The sequence below is a fragment of the Mytilus californianus genome, unplaced genomic scaffold (assembly GCF_021869535.1).
Source record: "Mytilus californianus isolate M0D057914Y unplaced genomic scaffold, xbMytCali1.0.p SCAF_6, whole genome shotgun sequence".
Taxonomy (NCBI): domain Eukaryota; kingdom Metazoa; phylum Mollusca; class Bivalvia; order Mytilida; family Mytilidae; genus Mytilus; species Mytilus californianus.
The window spans coordinates 56,952,609-56,969,479 of record NW_026262712.1 but is presented as its reverse complement, the minus strand read 5'-3'; the positions used below and the strand labels follow the sequence as shown (position 1 = coordinate 56,969,479).

At 31.7% G+C, this 16,871-nt stretch overlaps 3 protein-coding genes across 10 annotated transcripts in view; all 3 read right to left on the bottom strand.

Annotated features, from left to right (window-relative positions):
* LOC127705695 (uncharacterized) overlaps positions 1 to 14,947 on the bottom strand; it is a 134,054-nt gene extending 119,107 nt beyond the window's left edge. For 2 of the 8 annotated variants that reach the window (XM_052210057.1, XM_052210053.1), the window contains exon 1: positions 14,447 to 14,941. In XM_052210057.1, the coding sequence (XP_052066017.1) occupies positions 14,447 to 14,889 (443 nt within the window). In that variant the 5' untranslated portion in view covers positions 14,890 to 14,941. Of the gene's footprint in view, positions 1 to 14,446 lie in introns of all 8 variants that reach the window. The other 6 variants (XM_052210054.1, XM_052210055.1, XM_052210059.1 and 3 more) reach the window with 5 other exon arrangements.
* The window catches only part of LOC127705703 (CD82 antigen-like), a 237,599-nt gene that overhangs the window by 138,555 nt on the left and 82,173 nt on the right, over positions 1 to 16,871 (bottom strand). The gene's annotated exons all lie outside the window — the stretch shown is intronic.
* The window catches only part of LOC127705678 (uncharacterized), a 168,176-nt gene that overhangs the window by 145,730 nt on the left and 5,575 nt on the right, over positions 1 to 16,871 (bottom strand). The gene's annotated exons all lie outside the window — the stretch shown is intronic.

Sequence of the window (16,871 nt, the reverse complement as noted above, 5' to 3'; positions counted from 1 at the left end):
ATCAAGACATTCAAATGATAGTAACCGGTTTTTTACGCAATTTATTTTTTCAAATCTGGTGAAAGCTTTTTAGAAAGCAACTACAGACCACTCCATCATCTTTTGAGAATGCATCTGAATGATGACTTGTCTAAGCATAAAATGTTCACCATTTGCCATATAAAATAAATGCTTGGTATAGTTTTCTTTTGGTTTGTTCTTTTATTTACTGGGTTCAGCTAATGGTCAATCAAAATAATTCCAAAATATATATCATGAATAGTTATACATTATATTATGTCACGCAGGCTTTATAAATTCTTCCGTAGATTTCTTAGTTTAGTTTTTGAGATAAAAGGTTGAAATCTTAATTACAAAATATTTTTTCCATGGGACACAGGTGATAACCCCGTTTGCATATAACCTTATAAAGGGATATAACTCAAGAACGATAAAAGTGAAGCTACCCAAATTAGGACTTGATCTGAGGCAAACTGAAGTAAAAGAATGGAAATGAAAAATTCAGCAATTTTTCCATTTGTAAAGGGGCATAACTCTAGAACAGTGAAAGTGACCCTCCCAAAATTCTAGTCCAAATAATTATGACGTCTTGAAAGTCTATTTTAATTTTTTTTTCTGTGACGCCTTCCTAAGCCGTCACAGAAAAAAAATTAAAAAATTTGTAAGGGTTCTGCGTAACCCAGTGTCTCGCCTACTTTTGCTGTAAATCGCAGGCTCAACAAAAATGAGGAAAAAAATCAATAAAAATATTCCTTTAGAAACTATCTTTTGATTGTAAGAAGCTTCTGTCAAAGTTTGGTATAAATCCAGGATAGTTTATGAATCTAATAAATGTTTTAAAAACTTTAACTGCAGACTGTATTTAATGTTAACTGGAAGAAAAAATGTCCATTTATAAGTAAAATACGGATAAACAGACACAAAATTTTATCAAAATTTCCTTCTAGATACTAGCTTCTGATCATAAACAAGCTTCTGTCCAAGTTTGGTACAAATCCAGGATAGTTTAAGAAAGTTATTAAAATTTTAAAAACTTTAACCACAGAGTGAATGTATTGTTTCCTGGCAGAAACACTAAGTCCATTAATAAGTAAAATACGGGAAAGAAATTTTTTTTTTAACAAATTTACTTCTGGATACTATCTTATGATCATAAACAAGCTTCTGTCCAAGTTTGGTACAAATCCAGGATAGTTTAAGAAAGTTATTAAAATTTTAAAAACTTTAACCACAGAGTGAATGTAATGTTTCCCGGCAGAAAAACTAAGTCCATTTACAAGTAAAATACAGAAAAACAGGAATTTCATTTTTACAAAACTTACTTCTGAATACTATCTTATGATCATAAACAAGCTTCTGTCCAAGTTTGGTAGAAATCCAGGATAGTTTAAGAAAGTTATTAAAATTTCAAAAACTTTAACCACAGAGTGAATATTTGTGGATGCCGCCGACGGAATGTAGGATCGCTATGTCTCTCTTTTTCGACTAAAGTCGAAGGCTTGACAAAAAGCCTTTCAACATGTTCAAGACGTCATAATTATTTGGACTACCAAAATACCAACTTGATCTGTGTTTTGTGGTAATAAGCATTGTGTATAAGATTCCTAACATTTGGTTGTGGCAAACTTAAGTTAGAGATCAAAAACGAAAATTCCGGATTTTTTTCATTTGTAAAGGGGCATAACTCTAGATTGGTAAAAGTGACCCCATCCAAACTCCAACTTGATCTGTGTTTTGTGGTAATAAGCATTGTGTATAAGTTTCATAACATTTGTTTGAGGCAAACTAAAGTTAGATAACGAAAAATAATTTCATGATGTACAGACTTAGGGATGGAAGGACAGACAGACAGACAGACTCTAACAGACTAACTAACAGACAGACAGACAGACAGACAGACAGGCAAATATACAACTAAATGCCCTCTCAGCTACTGTCGGGGCATAAAAAAATTGTAACAGTATGTTTTGACCTTCAAAATCTTGAGAATTAAAGGTGTTGTAAAAAATTACTCATATTTAGTAGATTTTTAAATAAAATTAAGGGGAGACAATTCAAATCTTAAACAGGCCTCTACAATAACTTTTTTTTCAACTTGCCTAATAGGACAAGTACATACCAAAACTTACTTGTCCGAATGGAATTGTAACTTGTCAACAAAAAAAAAACCTTTGTATTAACCTTTTTTGCATTTTAGGTTGATTCAATGAACAAAATGAATTTAAACAATAGAACAGAATTTGATTTATATCTCTTGATATCCTTTTCAAAAATATGAGTCGAGAACAACTGAATCTAGTCATGTCTAGTCACAGGACTTAGGTTTTAGTTTTCATCAATGCCAATTAAAGTCTCATCAGACTCTACACATCAGGCACAGTCTGGTAGGCCTGTCAGTCTACACTCATTTGGTTTGTATTCTGGTCTTTTATGTTGATAACATGTTGATTATTATTACAATCAGCATTGTTTTTAATATATAAAAATGTTTATTCAAACACAATAAAATATTGTTTGTCTAAATATGATCAAATATGATTTTCTGAATTTGATGGTCAATTATTTCTTCATTTTTATTTTCTAAATATTTTTGTTAAATAAGATTTATCATATATTTAATATAAAGCAACAGAATAATGTAGGGAAACGATGTACTGGTTTGTCTTGGTCCCGAAATGTCTCAAACAGTGCCAAACTGTCTATTAGGCCATGCAAAAATGATTGTTGGTTTCCCCTAACCCTGCCGGGTCAGTTTTTACACTCCGGTTCGATCCTTTTTTTTTTTTTTTTTTATTTTTTTTTTTCTTTGGGCAGAGGAAAAAAAAGTGTTGCTCTGGTTTCTTTTGACAATTTTCAATGATGCTTTTATTTAAAATTGTCTGCGGATAATCATTTAAAAGTGTGTCAGCATTATGCTCAATTATTCCTTTGTTTATATAGCTTATACCACAAGATAGAATGTAAAACAAGAATTTACTGTCGGGTTAGCAACAACATTCTCTGCTTTGTAAAACCGCTTTTTCACAAAAAAATAACATAAAATAAAAAGTTTTTCCTGCCTGCCGGTCCTTGATAATATTCATATGTTAGGGGAAACCAACATTCATTTTTCCATGACTTTCTTTTTACAGATAATATGTTAAATAGTCTCAATAAAATGCTCCGCTGGGGCGCAGCTTGATACGACCGCAGAGGTCGAACCCTGAACAGTTGGGGCAAGTATGGACACAACATTCAAGCTTGATACAGCACTGAATTTGGATTGTAATTAAATATTTGACACAGCATAGGTTTCTGACACAGAATGAAAGTGGTCTAAGAACTTAAAAATTTTCAATTTACCTATTCATACATGTGATGGACTGTGAAACTCAGATCAGGAGATTGGGAAATTTTGGTCAGGAGATTAGGACTCAGATCAGGAGGTTTTTAATCGACATTAATTTTGTTGTAAATGTAACCGTGTGCTGTAAAAATGGTCTTTTAAAGTGTGTTTTCTTCAACTTTCCATCCAATTTATTATGTTTATAGTACCCTTGTACTTATAAAGTTTCTCCATCTTTATATTCTACATGTTCAATCTAACATTGTATTTTTCCAGTATGTTCTTTAAATTTTTTACTTCATATTCTATAAAACAATCATTGCAACCAGAACATTTGTTTCGTTATCTGCAAATAGTTTTTTTTTTTTTTTTTTCTCTTGCAAATAGTTTTTATTTGCAAACTCAGAAAATCATTTTATCTGTAAAATTAGGGTCATAGTTATTATATAAATTTCAATTTAAGCCTTGAAAGGAAGTCTAGAATCCTCAAATAATTTTCAAATTATTATTTTTTTATTTGTCCTAAGACATTTAAAATCATTTAATAACCATCCTTTTATGATTATTTGTTCAATTTATATTTTATTTTTATTCTTTTAAAAATTTTCATTATTAAAAGGAAAGTAACTTAAAACAGGATAAATCAAGGGAAGTAACCCAATAAATACACAGTTTTTGTTACACAACGGCAGTTAGCCTGAGGTAAAAATCGTTGATTACCTGTATGTTTGACACCCAAGCTGACAAGTGAAGCCATATAATTATGCAGGTTAATTGATTTACAGGTAAAATATAACTTCAGGTAATGTCAGTTACACCAGATGCCTGAGATGATATGTTGGGCAGAAATTTTTCATTCATGAAAAATTTCATACACGGGATTTTTTCCTCTTCAACGGGAGGTCGGGAGGAGACCCCTGAAAACGGGATTATTGTACTCCCGTCGGGAGGTTCACATGTATGCCTATTCAAACCATATCATTATTATTTGCTTTTATAAATAAATCAGAAATAACCAATTTAAAATGGAAAATGTTAAAGAAAAAAAAGGAAAAAAAAATCCCCCCCCAATTTTTTGAACCCCCTTATGATTCATCACCCCCAAACTCAATCCCAGCTTTCCCTTTGTGGTATGGTACCTTGCAGTACAATTTCAGAGAGATTCATACACTTGAACACAAGTTATTGTCTGGAAACTAGAAAAATGCTTGTTTTTTGGCCCCTTTTTGGCCCCAAATTCCTAAACGTTTAGGGCAATTACCCCCAAACTCAATTCCAGCTTTCCCTTTGTGATATGGAACCTTGCAGTACAATTTCATAAAGATCCATACACTTACACACAAGTTATTGTCCTGAAACTAGAAAAATGCATGTTTTTTTTGCCCTTTTATGGCCCCTAATTACTAAAATTTTGAGGGAAAACCCCCAAAATCAATCCCAGCCTTCCCTTTGTGATATGGAACCTTGTAGTACAATTTCATAAAGATCCATACACTTACAAACAAGTTATTGTCATGAAACTAGAAAAATGCTTGTTTTTTGCCCCTTTTTGGCCCCTAATTCCTAAAATTTGGAGGAAATTACCCCAAAAATCAATCCCAGTATTCCTTTTGTGATATGGAACCTTGTAGTACAATTTCATAAAGATCCATACACTAACAAACAAGATATTGTCATGGTCGTATAAAAATGCTTGTTTTTTGCCCCTTTTTGGCCCCCAATTCCTAAAATTTGGAGGCAATTACCCCCAAAATCAATCCCAGCATTCCCTTTGTGATATGGAACCTTGTGGTACAATGTCAGAGAGATCCATACACTTACACACAAGTTATGTCTGGAAGTTACAAAAATGCTTATTTTTGGCCCCTTTTGGCCCCTAATTCCTTAACTGTTAGTACCATAACCCCCAAAATCAATCCCCACCTTCCTTTTGTGGTATTGAACCTTATGGTAAAATTTCATTGAGATCCATTCACTTAAACTAAAGTTAGAGTGCGAAAACTAATGTGTATTCGGACGACGACGCCGGACGACGACGACGCCGGACGACGACGACGACGACGACGCCAACGTCATACCAATATACGACCACAAAAATTTTTTTGCGGTCGTATAAAAACTGTGAAGTACATCCAAGCTATCGTTCAGATCATTGTATGGTATTACTTGAACTGGAATTTAATCCTTTTATTAGAGGAAAAGGTTTATGGAAGTTCAACAACTCCTTACTTTATGATATGGAATATATAAATACAGTTACTGTGAGTGATATTGTTTGCCTCAAATTACAGCCGAAATTCGGCTTTTTCCCCTAGAGAAAATTCCCAATTACTAAAAAAAATGGCTTAAAATTCCTCCCAAAATGTTTTCGAATTTCCCCAAACAGTCATGGCATTGGTAGTAATAATGTTTGTAAATATCGTATTCATGTATTTAGAAATTAGAAAGCACTTTTGAGATCCAGTTTTCTGATCAGAATCATCATGGTCTTTGTAACACATGTGGTTTTCAATGCATTAAGTACCATCATTGCTTCTGTTTCTTTCCCCTCTCCGAAAAGTACCTTTCAGGTTGAAAATGTCTGACAACCAAAATATACATGAAAAAACAGTGCAAAAAAGACAGCAAAGGTCAGCAAAAAAATCGGAGATGTGTTTAGAATAAAATATACAAATTTCCCAATTTCAATGAAAAATATGCATTTTTTCCAATAAAAAACGGTAGAGGCAGTTTTGAAAAAAGACAACAATATCACTGAGTTAAACAAAAGATTAGTGAAATCAAAGCACAATATTGTGCACTTGTTTATAATTTTGATAATATTGATGAGATTGATAATGAAGATATTCAATTGAGAATTAATCACCAACTTTTTCTTGAAACTTTATTGATTGAAATCAGGGGGGAAAGTATTTCCTATTCCAGTTACAAAAAGAGGGAATCTGAAAAGGGAAACAACTTTACGAGATGAAATTATACAGTTAGAGGATATTGTTGACAAACTTTCAATAACTAAACTTGAGAGCAAAAAAATTGAACTTGAACAATTACGTATTAAGAAATTAAAGGGGAAAATAGGCAGATCACGTGTTCAATGGATAGAGGAAGGAGAAAAACCAACAAATTATTTTTGTGGACTGGAGTCAAAAAATTTTATGAGTAAAATTATACCAAAAAATACTTACTGATCAGAACAAAATTTTAAAAGAAGTAAAACTTTTCTATGAAAATTTATATAAGAAGAGAGATAACTCAAGTTCAGTAGCTGATCTGAAAGAAGATCTTAAAGGGAAAGTCCGCGATTTTTTACTTATCATCTAAATATGTTCATCTTAACATAAAAAACACATTCACAAAGTTTTAAATTTATATTCTTTCTAATAACGGAGAAAATCAAGTATTTGTAACTTTTTTGGTTGACCTACGTCACTGGGTTGTGACGTTTTAACCCGATTTGTTGAATCATGGGAAAAAATAAAATCTGTTAAAGTCTTAATTTCTTATCAGAATTTTACGTAATTAAAAGCGCATAGATGACCGTTGGTCGTAGTTAATAACCACAATATAAGAATGAAAGAAAATGAATATGTGTGTACCGTTTTGTATTGATTGAATAAAACTTCCTATATGAAGTTATCTAAATATAAATATTTTCGAACTAATTTCATAAATTATTGAGATTTGTTCATAAAATATCTATAGAACATTTTTACTGATATTGAACTGAAAATATTTTAAGTTTTATTTACCGTTATAACTTTGATAACCATTTCAATGCAAAATATTTGTGAACAGAGTGTGTATATTATTTTGTAAAGTCATTGTTTATTTCTCGATTTGAGGAGAATTCGTTTGAACTTTACCTTGCAGCAATTTAGCCTCAGGCGTACACAGGTGTGAATTCAAGCGTACACAGGAGTGTATATTGTCATTTTGAATAGATTAACAGAAAGAGTATAGCGTGTTTAATATACCCAGATGAAATACCCGATGACAATAGAGAAACAATAATTAAATTGTATAAATTAATTGAAAATTAACATTCAACTTTTTAATTCCGGAAGTGTTACAATATTAAAATGGAACAATTTTCGGTTACGTTCTATGCAATTAGCATAAAGTTAAGATATGAAGTTAAAAGAATAGTACTTTTAATCTTAAAAATTAAATGTTACATTTCCCAATTAATAATCATTGCACATCTGTTTAATTTACTTTACCGGAATTCTTTAACTTGTATTTAAATCTGGCGATGTTTAAATGCTAACAAACGTAAAACTATCGCAATTTTAAAGTTTCAAGTTAATTGAAAAAATACAACAGCACAACATGCATGATTTTTTTTAATTTTCTTATTAACATTTCATTCTTACATAATTAAATTCATTTGACAATCACTTGCACAAATTATTTGTGAAAAGAATACCAATTATCGTTTATTTCATTAAGCAATATACATACATTATAAATCTAAGCTAATACATTATTTGTTTGAGGATTTTTTTTAGGATAGCCGTCATTAATCCAAACTAGTAATACAGTTGTTGTAATTAAAGACATATCTTAGTAATGTATTACTGATATTGACGATTTTAGAACAGTTCGTCCTAACCTCGTTGTTCTTGAAACAATCTTTACTAGTATACTTGTAAGTTTCCTGACGTATAAGCGCCATTAAGGATGAGCTCCAGAGATAGCAGACTAGTAGCGTTTTTGTTTGCTGGGGATGGAGAGGCCATGCAACCACTTGTACAGATAAACAAGCTTATGTTGTCAACACTATCAGAAAGAGTTCCCATCGTCGGATGGGGTATATGAAGGTTCCAAGAATGAACTATTGACATGTCTGACTCTGAACAGTTAGTAAACGGATTTAACAATGATCTATAGACATCGACCGCTTGTTCTTGATATTTGAAACTGCATGCATATATACGTTTATGAGAGTGATTATTTATCTTATGTCTGACGAAAACTAAATGCCTGCATGGTTATATCTTGCCATACGTTTGTATTGGTTTGGTGGGTGTTCACTCAAAATCGTAATTCAAAAATTGTGTTTGTGAGATGTAGATTCACTTCAATACCGAATTTCGTCTATATATTTCACAAGTGTATACCACGGAGAAGATCTGAAGGTATATTACTCTCATTTTGTTTGGGTGTGAACCATCGATGTTTACCGCAATATTTAATGAATAAGATGATGATGGTAGAAAGAACTATGAGCGTCATGTGGCAAATATTACATGCATGTCGGACCATGAGTTGTCAATCTGTATGAAAAGATTTCCAATACAACCATATTGAGTAGGAATTTTTACATGCTTTACTCTCGTACTAGTATAACAGGGTTCTTGTGTCGTTTAACTCAGACACACATCTTTTACTTTAAGATGTATGAACGGTTCTAAATATATATATATATATATATATATCTTAAATGTAACAATAATCAAACGCCTATAGGCAATCACTAAAATGGTATGAAATTTTTATACAGATTTTTTCTTATTTACACAATCATTAACAAACTAAATAAATTTAACAAAATAACACCGTGACACTACGATATAACAAATGGGATACTAATTATTTTTAACCATGCTATGCAGAAACCTAACACATCAAGCAGGAACATATATATTAATATACTGTTCCCAGCATCAAGTTAGTGCACGTGAATACCAATTAGGAACACGATGTGTGATTTTGTATAACTAAAAATATCAAAGCGAGCAATAACTTTGTCAAGCAAAAAATTTTTTCACTATGCCTCTCTTTATCTCCGCTCCTTTACAATAACTATTTCGCTTGTTGTCGATCATTCTCTATATTGTTCTCTATTCGGTTATTTTTTTTTCACTATGCCACTCTATCTCCGCTCCTTTTTCCCCTGTCGTCCTAATCCTTATAAAGATATATAGGGACATTAGACATAGAAGGGGCTCTCTTATCTTCAATGAATTAATATTGATAGTGAGTATAAGTGCTGCATTACTTTAAATATCTGCATGTTTGCCAATCAACAAAAGCTTGTATTTGCGTGAAGAATTTTTTCTTTCAAAAATATGGTCCAGAATCATGACAAAACAATATTCATTTCACAAAAATGTTCAAAGGTCATGTTTATAATTTTCTTTAAACTTATTATCAGCAAAAATAGTGGATAATATTATTATCAGAACATCATTCATTAAAAGGTGGAATTATAATTTCATACACGCACAAGATAAACAACGTTAGACACAAATATATGGTTCAATAAATGTTACCTGTGCACACCGGGTACCTCAATAAAGAGGCCATGCATGAACCTGTATTATATAATTGTGTAATACGAATTTTTAGTTGACAGGATGTCACTGGAATACCCAGGGACGTGTATCTAATATACGTCCCTGGAATACCTAACTGAATGTGTCGCTCTGACACGACATCTATCAATAATTCTGACATACCTATTATCAATTCGGGAGGAAGACAAAGTATATATATAATAAGATAACGTAAATAAAATTTAAAAAGAAAAAATACCTATAAATTTTTCACCGAACATACCAGATAGAGTCACACATTTAACTGTAAAGCTAAGTGTCTTTATAAGTGACCGTTCCGAATTGATCCCGTATCAATTTGATATAATTTAAAGATTAGTTAAAAAAAAAAATTTTTAATAAAAAAAATTGAGATGTCCGATACTTCGATATTTACATATCTATAACCTGGGAATATTATACTATATCAACATATTATGTCCCAGCTAAAACCTCTTCCTAACATTGCTACTTGTCAATAGCCGTTAAATATCATAATTAAAAAAATGTTATTTTATATCGTATAACTTTATTAATTGAAAAATTATCTCGTCTAAATACGGAACTATTCTTTATACAAATCAATGCATTTTATATAAAAGAGGCATACTAATGAATCTTCTGTAAATCAGTGATTGTTACAAGAACACTGCATTTGTCTTTCTTATAATTAAAACTGTTATTCCTCATCAAATCTATATTTTTTTTTATTCAACGAGATCTTATCATATAAGGATTTGATAACTATAGCTATCAGAACTGCTAGGTTATTTTGTTATTAAAAAAGGATAATTACCATCGAATCTCCCTCGAAACAATATTGTTCAAAATGGTCTTCACACACCAACTTGTGCTTGCTATAGATGCAACTATTTGCTGTTAGTTTAAGGTTGTACAACCATGTCTGATACAATTCTTTCTTTTTTTGTGGGATTGGGAAAACTATGTAGACTTCTGTCATAACTTTGTCTGACAGAACAACCTTACGCTTGACAAGACATTTTGACACTGAATAACCGTCTATGGTAATCCCCAATTGATGATGGGAGTTTTTAACGCACGGTCGGTAAATCCCCGATTCTTTTTGTTCTTTGTGGTTTATAGATATCACGTGACTTTTTAGATCGAACATGCCGACAAGATGGCGATATGTCGAGAACTGATAGTGAATTTCAAAAATCGATTTTGATCTCTTTACATAGAGAATAAAAGTTTTTTATTTATGAACATGTTGTTTTTTATGCTTAAAGAACAAAATATCAATTTTTCATTTTTTTGCGGAGTTTCCCTTTAAAAATGTAAATGTTCCAATACTTTCTAGTGATGAGAAGGAGAGCTTGGTGGGTAGAATCACAGTCAAAGAGGCTGGACAGGCATTAAAAAATATGAAAAATAATAAAACTCCTGGCTCTGATGGATTTTCAACTGAATTTTTCAAATTTTTTTGGAAAGATCTGCAGTTTTTTGTGGTTGAATCTTTAAATTATGGTTCAGAACAGGGAGAATTGTCAGTAACACAAAAGCAAGGAATTATTACTTGTCTTCCAAAAGGAAATAAACCTCGTCATTTTTTGAAAAATTGGCGTCCTATTTCACTTTTAAACACTGCCTATAAAATTGGGTCAGCAGTAATTGCAAACAGATTTAAGAGTGTCCTTGACAAACTTATTAATTTAGATCAGACTGGTTTTATTAGTGGGAGGTATATAGGAGAAAATATAAGGCTTTTATATGGTATCATGCAATACACAGAAGACCATGAAATACCTGGGTTCTTGTTGTTAATTGATTTCGAAAAGGCTTTTGATTCAATTTCTTGGGATTTCTTGCTAAATGTTTTAAAGTTCTTTAATTTTGGGGAATCAATTATCAACTAGATAAAAGCGTTTTATAATAATATAAAGTCTGCAGTTATACAAGGCGGTAACCTTTCTGAATTTTTTAACATAGGTCGGGGCTGCCGACAAGGGGATACACTTTCACCTTATCTTTTCATCCTATGTGCTGAGATTCTTGCACAAAAGATAAGAGGAAATAAGGAAATTTGTGGTATTGAAGTTACTCAAGTTGAGCATAAGTTGTCACAGTTTGCTGATGACACTTCATTGATTTTAGATGGTAGTGAAAAATCTTTATATGAATCTTTATCTGAATTGGACTGGTTTGCAAAAATATCTGGTTTAAATATAAATTTTGCAAAAACACAAGTAATTTGGTTTGGAAGTAAAAAGTATAGCAAGGAAATTTTATGTCCTGATGTTAACCTTTCATGGGGGGAAACAACTTTTAAACTACTTGGTATAAATTTTGATGTGGACTTAGAAAATATTGTCAATATCAACTATAATGATAAAATTATACAGATTAAGAATATAATAAAACAGTGGTCTAAAAGAAACCTTACAATAATAGGTATACGTAGAATAACTGTGATAAAAACTCTTGTTTTACCTATTTTAAACCACCTTATTATTTCTTTGCCTAATCCTTCAGACAGTGTATTCCAAAAAATTAATAACATTTTTTATACATTTGTATGGAACTCTCCTATACATAGAGTGAAGAAGGACGTATTGATTAAAGAATATTTGGAGGGAGGATTAAAAATGATAGATCTTTATAGTTTTACTATGGCACTCAAATCATCATGGATAAGAAGGATTTTTCAGAGAGATAATAAGTGGCAAAGTATTCTAATGTCTGATATTGATAAAAATAAACTTTTTAACTGTGGTGTTCAGTATATCAAACAAGTTAGTTTATATATCAAAAACAGTTTTTGGAAAGATGTATTCAGAGCATGGGAAATGATAATTGATAAAGAAAGAAATATGGACTATGAATATTTTTTATCAAGTCCTATTTGGTTTAATAATATGATTAGAATTTGTAATAAACCTGTTTTTTACCAACATTGGTTTAATCATGGTTTACAATATGTAAATGATGTAATAGATGAAAATCGATTTTTTATTTCATTAGAATTGTTACAGCAATGTTACGATATCAATGTAAATTTTTTGAATTACATGAGTGTTATTTCAGCTATCAAAAAAGCAGCAAATAATTACAAAAAAGATTCATATAAGTAATGTTGTCCATTTATTCCAGCTTGCTTACAAGTCTTTTTTAAAAGTAGAAAAGGTTCTAAAGATATGAACAAAATACTCATTAGTAACAATGTGACCCCAACAGGACAACTGAAGTGGAGTGAAATATTAGGCGAAGATCTCATTTGGAAACATATATTCAAACTACCTGTTACAGTCACTGTCAATACTAAACTACAGTGGCTTCAGTACAGAATCAACCACAGAATTCTTGCCACAAATAAATTTTTATGTAAAATCAAACTTATTGATAACCCTTTATGTACTTTTTGTAAATTAGAAGATGAAACTGTTGAACATATTCTGTGGAATTGTGAGATTATCCAAAAATTTTTACAAGATATTGATTATTGGTTTTTATCTGGTGGGGTAAGCCTGCCATTGAATAAGTTAAATTTTATTTTTGGAGATATATCAAAAGTTCGAGAAGGTGACCCATATAATTTGATTTTTCTATACATGAAACAATATATATACAACAGTAGATGTTTTTCAAAAGATCTTTCACTCAGTGCCATTAAAGAAAAGCTAAAATATATGTACAATTTAGAAAAAATAATGGCAGTCAAAAATAAGAGACAAGAGCACTTTGATACCATGTGGAATGCATTTAAAGAATTATTTTTATAATTCAATTTGTCATTTATCATTTACAGATAATTATTGTCAAAACTAACATAATATATTATTGTATCTAATAGCACAACTTATTATGTACTGAAAATCTTACAGGATATTTTAACTTCTTCCTTTTTCATAAAATACTTTAGCCTTCTCATGTGCCACACAGTGGTACATAAACATTTAACTCAAATTATCTTTTCTTCCGTATTTATGTTCTCTTTTCATATAAATATATAACTGAATTTTCAACAATGTTTATTGTCATAAATAAATAGATATTCAAATGTATTGCTAATATTACTGTATGTCTGTATGTAGGTTTGATGTGTTGTATTTGTTGTAATTCTTGAAAATAATAAAAATAAAAAAAAAAAACATTCTCTGCTTTGTAAAACCGCTTTTTCACATAATAACATAAAATAAAAAGTTTTTCCTGCCTGCCGGTCCTTGATAATATTCATATGTTAGGGGAAACCAACATTCATTTTTCCATGGCCTTAAACATGGACCCGATTGGTTTCCTCGCCGGTGCCGAACTGTCTTGTTACCTTATATACAAAGCACACTGCTGATTCTGATTCTAAGACTGGTTTAGGAGAATATATAGTATGCCTTTCATCTGTTATAAAGTATCTAACAAAGAACCAGTTTTTAATTATCGATCGCAAGTAAACATGTTTTTATCTTCTTTTCTTGTTTTTTGTTTATTAATTTGATCATCAAAGTTGGATGTTATTTATTTTCTACAGAATAATTTAACTTGTCCCGTCGGACAAGCTTGGTATGGCTTTTACTTGTTCGCCCTTTTTTTTCTCTGGTACCGGACAATCAGACAAGCGTTATTGTCGAGCCCTGTTAAAATGATAAATTTGTCTGGTTTTTCATTGTCGCTTCTTGAAGCTTATTCAGTCTTCTATGATGCAATCAATAAGTACTCTATAATAATCCCTTTTTGGATTCTGTGTTCAGAGCAATTTCTGATGTGGATGCTCACTACCGACACAAAATCCCTTAAGAGAGCATGGTGAGGTTACTAAGCTTGACCAAGGACGTATGTTAGTTATACTCACATTTCTGCTTCATTTTCCGGATCCAATAGACTGTGCATGTGGTTAATAGCTTCGTCAAATATTTCTCTTTCAAATGGTAATCGGCATAAACTTGCAGTATCAGGTGAAATTTGCTCTAAATGACTTTTCACCTTAAGAGTATATTCTGTCTGTTCTTCGTTCAAAACGTCTATTGAGTGAATTTTTTCTAACAAGTCAGATGGATTTAAAATCCAGTTATCTTGATAGTATATATGGAATTTGTTTTCTAAATATAATCGTTTACCCCACTCTGACTCTGTGACTCGGCTTGATTTTATCGAGGAATCTGAAAAAATACTGCTGCTGTGCGATCTTTCGCGTAATATTGGTCCAAAGGAATCACCGCTAGTCAGCCATTTGTTTATACTTAAATCCAGCTGAACGTCAACATCTACAGAATACGTTTTTGTATCATTTGCCATCCCCCCTTTCGATAAGTACGTACATGAGAAAGTACAGTCAAAAGGGGTTGCGAATGAACTATTTCCCGCACTTTCCTAAGGGCGAACTTGATTGGCAATCGGTTGTAGCCGGTAAACTGAAACCAAAGCATGAATATTATTTCATTCTACACACAACACTTTAGACTATTTACCAAGTTTATTCAGTATCTTCTCTTTATGAAACTTCAATGAATTGTAATTTTTTTTTACAAACTGTTTTTTTCAGAACATGCCACACTTACATATATAATAAATGTATTTGTAAACTAGGAGATAATTTAATAAAAACATTTTTGCTTGTTTCTGATTCCGATTTATTTCATTATCCGATTTGTATACTATGTATTGATTTATTTGCATGAAATATTGTTTAAACTAACTGAAACCATACAGTGTTTCAAATCAAGGGACCGGCGACAAATCAAACATGCAGGACTCATTACTCATTCTCAGGAAATCGGGTCCAATACTTGATTTGTTGTCCCTGTAGATATTCTAAGCCTTTACTTGTCTGCTTTAAAATGTCAATCAAAATATATGCTTTTGAAAATCCAAGGAGATTTCTAGCTAAAACTAACATAATTGTCAAGTAGAAGAATATCAAAACTACTCCAGCCTCACACAAAAACGTAATATTATGAGTAAAACGAATGTCCCTGATGGTATAGATATTTTTTCGGTTGGGTATTCGACTTAAGACGCTTGCAAAACATGTACTTATGTTGCCTTTTCCGATCTATCACCATTCTGCCAGTACATATTTATATCATTTTATTAGTTTGTCATAAAAAAAACCAACACAGTAACTGTTTTGAGAATATATGTCACAATTTCTTTGACCATATACGTTACTAACTTTTATTAGACTCTTCATTTATCTAAAGGTCAATTGAAAGAGTAACTATGTTGCTTTTGAAGTGTTAGTCCATAGTTGTAACAAAAAAAAATTATTTGATGTGTATTTATAACAATTTAGAAAATTGATAAGCTACTAAACTGGGAAATGGCTTTTGTACGTTAATTTTGAACAGTTACGTTACTATGGAATTATTTGCATAAAAATTAACCACTGGTACGGGATCTATAGATGAAAAATAAACTGACAACGCCATGGCTAAAAAAGAAAGACAAACAGACAAATAATAGTACACAAGACACAACATAGAAAACTAAAGACTAAGCAAAAACGGGGGGGGGGGGGGGGGGGGGGGGGGGTGATCTCAGGTGCTCCGGACGGGTAAGCAGATCCTGATCCACATGTGGCACCCGTCGTGTTGCTCATGTTATTACAAACCCGGTTAATAGTTTAATTTGGTAGTTCACATTCAGTGAAAAGGGAACAGGATTGTAGTTACGACATAAGGAAAATATCCGATATCATCTGTGAAACGGATATTTCATAACGGTCAACCAACTCGTGATTGCGTCCGTAAAATTTACGAAGAGATGATTTCAACTTCACCATTTGGAACTCTTGGTTTAAATTAATAGCTTCCTTGTGAGCAGCAACCCTCTATCAAGGAAATCATGATAGGAAATACAAGCCCGGGAATATCGTATCAATTGGGAGATATATACTCCGTATGCAGGCGCTGCTGTAATGTTGCTACATAGAAATATAAGTTTCACAATTGGGAAGCTGAAATCATCTCTTTTGTCGTAAAGTTTTGTTTTCAACCGACCCTTATTGTCAATTTCTAGATGTAAGTCAAGATATGAGGCAGACTTAACTGTATTTGTTGTATCCTTTATCTCTAGTTAATTGCGTTCAACCTGGGAACAGTAATGTCAATATATATGTTCCTACTTCAACATAGTCACCAAATTTTGAATTATTTAGGGAGAGAACATCATCTTTATAGCGGAAAGTAAAGTTAAAGGATATTGCTAACTTTTTTTCTTTCTTCCTAAGAAGTTCCTGTACGAAGTCAGCCTCATTAGAATAAAGGAACAAGTCGGCA